Source organism: Puntigrus tetrazona, chromosome 15, assembly GCF_018831695.1.
Source record: "Puntigrus tetrazona isolate hp1 chromosome 15, ASM1883169v1, whole genome shotgun sequence".
Classification (NCBI taxonomy): domain Eukaryota; kingdom Metazoa; phylum Chordata; class Actinopteri; order Cypriniformes; family Cyprinidae; genus Puntigrus; species Puntigrus tetrazona.
Genome location: NC_056713.1, coordinates 6,255,327 through 6,262,697, shown reverse-complemented (window position 1 = coordinate 6,262,697; position 7,371 = coordinate 6,255,327). Strand labels below are relative to the sequence as shown.

General features: G+C 39.2%; 1 protein-coding gene and 1 pseudogene across 1 annotated transcript in view; one reads left to right on the top strand and one right to left on the bottom strand.

Moving 5' to 3' along the window:
- Window positions 1-447: 447 nt before the first annotated feature.
- On the bottom strand, window positions 448-7,079 carry LOC122359411 (annotated as a pseudogene).
- A 63-nt stretch (window positions 7,080-7,142) lies between these two features.
- The window catches only part of LOC122359410 (ATP-binding cassette sub-family G member 1-like), a 12,635-nt gene continuing 12,406 nt past the window's right edge, over window positions 7,143-7,371 (top strand). Inside the window, exon 1 of the mRNA XM_043259705.1 lies at window positions 7,143-7,160. Within this exon, the coding sequence (XP_043115640.1) occupies window positions 7,143-7,160 (18 nt within the window). The remainder of the gene's footprint in view (window positions 7,161-7,371) is intronic.

The following is a 7,371-nucleotide window of genomic DNA, read 5'->3' as shown; positions in this document are numbered from 1 at the left end:
TTTGAGTCGATTTGACATTATTACAAATGCACTTTTAAAAGTGTACTTAAATGTGCTCTCTTAAGTAGTATTTAGTTTAATTAATAATATAGCCTTTTATCTGCAAACACAGGCTTTTTAAATGTACACTGGTGCATAATGAAACACACTTCTTTTCACAAGGGCCGGCTCTCCAATACAACTGCGCAAACTACTTTTCCCGTGAAAGTCTTTCATCAGTTTCTATGAGTTTTCTTCAGCGTGGCCATGTCTTTCTCTCTCTATCCGTTACCACGATTTTAGTTGAGCCCCAAAACTGTGGCGTTCTAAGCTCTTTTGTTTTCTTATAAAAGCACGCAAAAGGTTACGGTCCGGTGTGGAGGGAACAGAGCCCTCTCTGCTTTGGCTTTCTCAGCCTAGCCTCCCGGGGCAGGAAAGTCTCGACGGTCCATCGGGTCTTTCACAAGTCTACCTCTCAGCACTGATCTTGTATCGCAGGGGCAGAAGTAGGCGATCAGACCTTGAGAGACACAAAGAAGATGCCCAGCACAATGAAGTCCAGGTAGAGCTTTGCGTCCTCAACGTCCAGCTCCTTCAAAATGGCTTCTGACTTCTGGAAGTGGCATGTTTCGTCTTTGTCGCAGTGCAGGTCCTCGCGGTCAAGCCCGTAGATGGACAGAATGACTCCTTCAAAGCCGTATCTGAAAGGATTTAGAAGAAGAACGCTTAAGCTATACTGGTATCCAGTTTTGTTGTATCATACAGGTCTCTGGAATCCTTGATTCTGATTGATGAAATGCACAGGTTTTATATTGTCAGATATTTAGTGTATTTCTAAGACTTTCTGCACGTGATTTACGAACAATGCTCAATTTAAAGAACTCTGAAGCAACATCTCATATATCGACCAACACCATATACCAAGTGCAGCGCAAATTAGTGTAGCTGCATAGTCTGAAAAGGAACCGTAGGCCAAAAATGAAGGTTTGCAAGTTTTGATAGAGATGAATGAATTTCCTGAAGCAATTGAAAAATAACATGTAAGGGATAATGTACTGCAGAATAAAGCCCTTCCCCTATTACACGGCTTCTTACCACAAACGTAAATAATTAGGTTAAAGTTGCTAGGTTGCGGCACGTTCAAGCTAGATGGTGCAGTCATCAAAATTTAACCACTGAAAATAATTATGGCGAGGATATTGATCTAAGACAAAAAGTTAGCAGTTTTTAGTTATCATATAATCCATTACAGTCTACAAAACAATTGTTGCAGCGGCGTTTGTGAAGCGAGGTAGTCTCTACCAGAAAGACATAATGAATTAGATAATTGTACACGTAATATTGAATATTATTTATTTGGTGCATGCAGTGTCTATCACAGCTCAAGTATAAGCTATTAATGAATATTTCCTGAGGTTAACTTTACCTGACGTAGGAAATATATGATATCCACTGGAGGTATTTTGGAATGGTGTCAAAACTGACAAAGAAACCTGAAAACAGCAGCACCGGGATGGCCGTCACAGGGCCGATAAAAGTTGCTACCTGTCAAAGACACACGATATTGCATCATTACAACAACATTAGGCAAAAACACTGTAATGCGTGTATTGATAATGAGGCTAATTGTCTACATAACATCACGCATACGAAAGAACCACTGAGTCAGGTGTATACTTGTAATGAAGTGGATGCCGCTCCTATCAACAGTCCCAGTGACTGTGCAACCAATGACGTGAGTGTCCCTAAAGCCAGGAAAAGTATGAAGCGAACTGCATCTGAAGGTTGAGAGGTCATCCAGTACACTATACTGCAGTAGGCCACTGGGAACACGATCTGTGAGGAAGAAAAGATTGCACAGATTCATCCTGTTTCACAGAGAAGACAGATCTGGATATCAGTCCACAACATTCAATGTTGGGACCTTGGAATGCATTACTTAATAAATTATCTTAATTCTTCAGGTAGAGACATTAGAGGACATTTGTGATTTCCGCCCAAGAGCAGGATTTGTCTAAATCGGCCGAACAGTGATTTGACCAAATCTCAAATAACTTGCATATGCAATAACCTTAGTAGGGTTTCCCTTTTCTGTTTTTTTTTTTGTTCTATTTTTAAACCTGCTATAAATCTTCTCAATCTTGTTGAGCACAACCACCAAGCATGCGACTTTTCAGGAGGAAAACCTACCTGAAACGGGACGTCTGCCATGGTTTTGGCCAAGTAGTAAGCCTTTAGGCTGTACCAGTAGTTTAGATGTTCTCTCAGAAAGACGCCCATCTCAAGAGGAACTGTGATGACGATCAGAACGGAGGAGCAAGGATATCATGTTAATAACACGCTAGCGTGAGTCGTGCAGAATATAATGGACCATTTTACACAAACTGTACAGGCTCACATGTGAGGACGGTGGGCATCAAAGCCGCGAACATGAGGAACAACATCGAGAAGAACAGGAACCCGAATTGCTAAGAACCTTCTTGGCCTCGTTGCCAATGCCCAGGTATAAAAGACCGATCAGAATCCCAATCCGAGATGAGACATGATGCGCAAATGAGTCAACACCTAAGAGAAGAACAATCATGTTCAACTCGAACCTTTGTTTCTTCGGTTTTCACTTTCTAAATTGCAGCTTAAAGGAATAGTTCACCCGAAAACGAAAATTACCACATCGTTTTATATGGCTTTCTTCTTTCAGACAAACACTGAGTTTTTTTTAAAAAGGTATCCTGGCTCGTTCAAGCTTGGTAATAGTGGCCATGATTTTGAAGCTCCATAAATCATATATATATCCATCATAAAACTTCGGGGGTTAACACATGTCCTCTGAAGCAGATTGATGGGTTTTTGTAACCAGAAATATAAAAAAAAATAAAATAAATTCAAACTGTGTTTGTCTGAAAGAAGAAAGTCATATACACCTATGTCGGCAGGGGGTGAGAGAAATTTTGGGTTAATTTACATTTTTAATTACTGAATGTGAAAATAATATGAATTTAGGAAGCTAACGGGAAGAATTTATTTTCATTCAAACAAAAATTTGAGTGGATATTTGTGCATTTTCTAATATATTATCAAGTTTAATATATTATTATTATTATTATTATTATTATTTTATATATTCATGCACACAATGTGTGGTATTTCCAATAACAATATGTGTTCCATTTATGTTTTTATATTTTTATATTTATATTTTTTTACTCACCATGGTGGAACAATAATATATATTAGTATCAATATATTAATATATATTATCGATACATATTATAACTCTTTGTTTACATAATATATGTACTAATATATGCAATATAAATACTCACACATACATGCAAGTATATATATATATATACTTTGTTTTATACCATATATAGTATATATATATATATATATATATATATATATATATATATATATATATATATATATATATATATATATATATATATATATATATATATCACAATTCATACCAAAAGAGTTATATTACTATATGTCTGTTATTGTTGATTTGTGTGTTCTGAACTTCCCCACAGGGTGGCAATGCTGCTTACCGAATCTCTCATGATGCTGAGAAAAGTCCTCCTGAAAAGGATGCAAAACTGCGTCAGGCAGCTGGCAGAAAAACTGTGGCAACCCTCTGACGATGAGGAGTCCTAAAGAAGCAGGTGCAATTATTGCATTTATTGATGGTAAAAAAAAGAAACTGGGGTACAAGCGGCTTGTCGCTGAATCTTCGTGCCTAAGCGGTGCATATTAGTACAGTAGTAATGTGTATTAATAACTCTTTGAAGTTATTGCCCCAGTGACAAGCTGCTGTACCCCTAAAGGTACACTTCACGTTATACAAAGGCTACATACAGTACATACCTCATCGGAAGGTCTGTGCCACAGGAAGGGATTATGAATCCCGTTACCGTTCATTCGCTTTTGTAGTCTTTCTCACACTTGCACTCCTGAACGGCCTTCACCAGCCGAGCCGTCTGGTCCCCGTATTCACCAGAGGCCACCTCCATTACTGCAGAAATCAATAAAAACACTCAAAAAGACACCTGCACTGAAAAATGTAGAATGGATTAGTTTCACTCTCTCTATTATTCTCACTATATTATTTATTTGTGTATAGTGTATATATCGTGTTTTGCAGTTGTGAGAAATGTCGATAATAAATAAGCAATGCTTCTTGAGCAGCACATCAGCGTATTAGAATGATTTCTGAAAGACCATGTGACACTGAAGACTGGAGTAATGGTACAGAAAATCCAGCCTGGATATCACACCAAATTTCACAGTACTATATATATAGTACTATATCACAGTATATATATATAAGCAAACAGCAAATAATACTACTAATAATAATTTAAGTGATTTACAAGTCTTTGAATTTTCTTTGAAAGATGTGTGAGAGTGTTATTTCTTACTGAAGTCTGCGGGGTTGTGATAGGTGGGACAGTTGAGTCCCAGTTCTCTAAGGTACGGGATTAAGCTCGATACTCTTCCTCTGTAAATACACTGGCCTTGACTGAGGACATACAGCTGGAAAAACGACACAGAGAAGGGCGTGTAGAGACAGCGTTTCACAAAACTAGTCAAGTATACGCGTGAAATTGTGATCACCTTATCGAAGAGTTCAAACACTTTAGCGCTGGGCTGGTGAATTGTGCATATGACTGTCCTCCGCCTGAGCTAGAGCCTTCATCAGAGACACCACCTGGAAGCAGGACGAGCTGTCCAGACCACTTCAGAGAGAAACACAGACCGTGGCGGTCATGATGGAGCTGTGGTCAACTGTAGTCCACCACATTATGTCCCATCTCTCTTCCCTTTCAGTCGATCACATTACGACATATCATCTGAACAATTGGGGCGTGGCATCTCTACGTTACCTTCTTCAGGCATTAGTAATCAACAGTCAACAGACAAATGAAATAAACTGAATGATAAGAAATGCGAATGAAAAGTTCGATGAAAGGCAATTACTGTGAATGTAACAGCTGTTTATGAAAACGGTACCAAAGCAAAAAAAATCTATAAGGGACAGGATGGGGCTGTGTCATCACTGCGCATACCGCACACAAGCTTCTGATTGGGCGGCTCGGTAGAAAGCACTCCTCTGAGGCATGAACGTGTCCTATTTAACTCTGTGACATCATATTAGCGATAACGGTACTGCTCTTATGCAACCTACAAGAAGCCAGGCCAAAAACCACGTGGCTTCGACTTCCACGAAAGGAGAATCTGTTTATCCTTGGATAAGCGTGTAAATCGTTATAAATGCGATTTACGAAAAGTATCGTTTTATGCCAAAATGAATTTAGTTCGCACGCTCTCCAGAGTCGTTTTGTTCTTAGCCACTAATCCCAGAGAGGAATGAAGAGCATAATAGAGCCCGTAGAGACCAGGTCTCAACTCTCCAACAGTATCCCAACTGTCCTGTAAGTGAATATGCTATTAAACTGCATGCACACATTACAAGGACATAACGGAGAAACCTCTCGGGTAAGATATATTTGGATCAGTAATGTCACTTACAATGCACCTCAAAGCCATGCATCTCATTGTGTTCCACGTGCGCTGTGAAATTAGTGAATAGCGATTCTGATTGTAAAACTGACTAGCGGTTTCTGACGGCGACCGTAAGTCCTGAGGAGGCTCACCTCGTGGGCTCATCGAAGAACATGGCGGGTGGGTTGTTGACCAGCTCAGAAAGATGGCCAAGCATGTTCCTCTGACCCCGGATAGGTTGGATGTGCGTGTTTTTGGCACATTCTAACAAACCGAGGAAGCGGTCAGGATTTGTGAACCCTACGAGAAACTTAGCACAGATGTATCATTATGCAGTGGAATAAGTACAGAGCGTGCACTACCATTCAAACATTTTTAGGGGCATGTTATTTAAATAATCGATAGTTTTCATCTACCACATTTATTGGCGTGCGATTATTCGGTGCAATGAAATTGGCAGCATACAAATGTTTTATGCATCACACATCTGCGCTTTCGTTTCTCGTTAGATCTTTTCAGTATTTATAAGTTCAGAAGACCTTGCTAGCCATTATTGTCATTTTAGATCAGCATAATGCATGATGCATTAACCCCAAAATGTTTGAGCGGCAATGTACTCGTTTACTTTAATTTCAATAATTAGCATGCAGGTGAAGTAATGTTTATGGCACCCATAGCTGACATTTACCAAAGGTCCCAAAGATTAGGGCCACTCATACAAAACCAGTCGTAAAAGTTCACCGCCTCTCACTTACCATTTTCCGTCTGCCTTCATCCTTTTCCTGGAGTTTAAGATTAGCTGATACCTGAGCAGGAGAGGCGAGCGATTTAGATCATGATGAGCATTAGCGCTACGACTAAAGCTAACAGAGGGATTTGCATGAACTCGACAGCACAACGACAACAAATGCAATTACATGAGATGTATTCCTGTGAAACTAGCAGTGAGAGATGATTGCATGCTTTCTGATTGTGCATGTTATATTTACACTGTGCTTATTTCTTGGCGGCTAAATATAAAGCTTACATGGAGGCTATATGCACGAAAGGCTGTAAAGTACATCATTTGCATTAGCCCTTTCACACAGTAATACCAGTAAATATATATATACCTTACATATATATATATATATATATCTGTATATACTATAGATATATACACAATGATGTTCTGTCTTTATACTGGTAAAGCACCATTCACACATTTGATTAAAATGTATGGAAATTTAATAAAATCTCTAAAAGGCTTCTACTCGAATCCACCAGCATCATTCCGGCAGTTTACTGGTAACTTGCAACTCCTCGGACTGCGGAAATAATTGAACAAGTATTTTTTAAAAGCGTTTGTTCACATGCGGCCTCTTAATGCTATTCTACCAGTCATTTTCAGCGAAAGAGCTTGCGCAAACTGCTGCGTGACATCAATGCAAGCCGAAGCGCACCATCATGGCTTCCTGTGCGGTGGTCGGCGGCGTATATCATCCTGCGCTGATGTAGCAGGACACTTTCCTGAAAGATCGCAGATCTCTGGGCTGCCGTTGATCCAGGATCTCCCCCTTCATGCCTGTTCCCTGTGCGACAAAGCTGCACATACGGATACTATATATTTAGCTTTGATATTAAATGTTGTGACCGCTGCTTCCTGATAAATGATTATGGCGATCGCATTTCAGGTAATTGCTGCATTCGGTAGCATTCAACTCTGAATGCATGAGAAAAATACTAAAATGCATAATTTTTGCAATACATTTTCTTCTAACTAATTATCCTATAAATACATTTCATTATGTATACACAGTTTCACTTTGTGCGTCCTTACAGCTTAGGGTTGTCATATAGTAGCATGTGTAACAAAACACCTTACAATGGAAATGAATAAAGTGT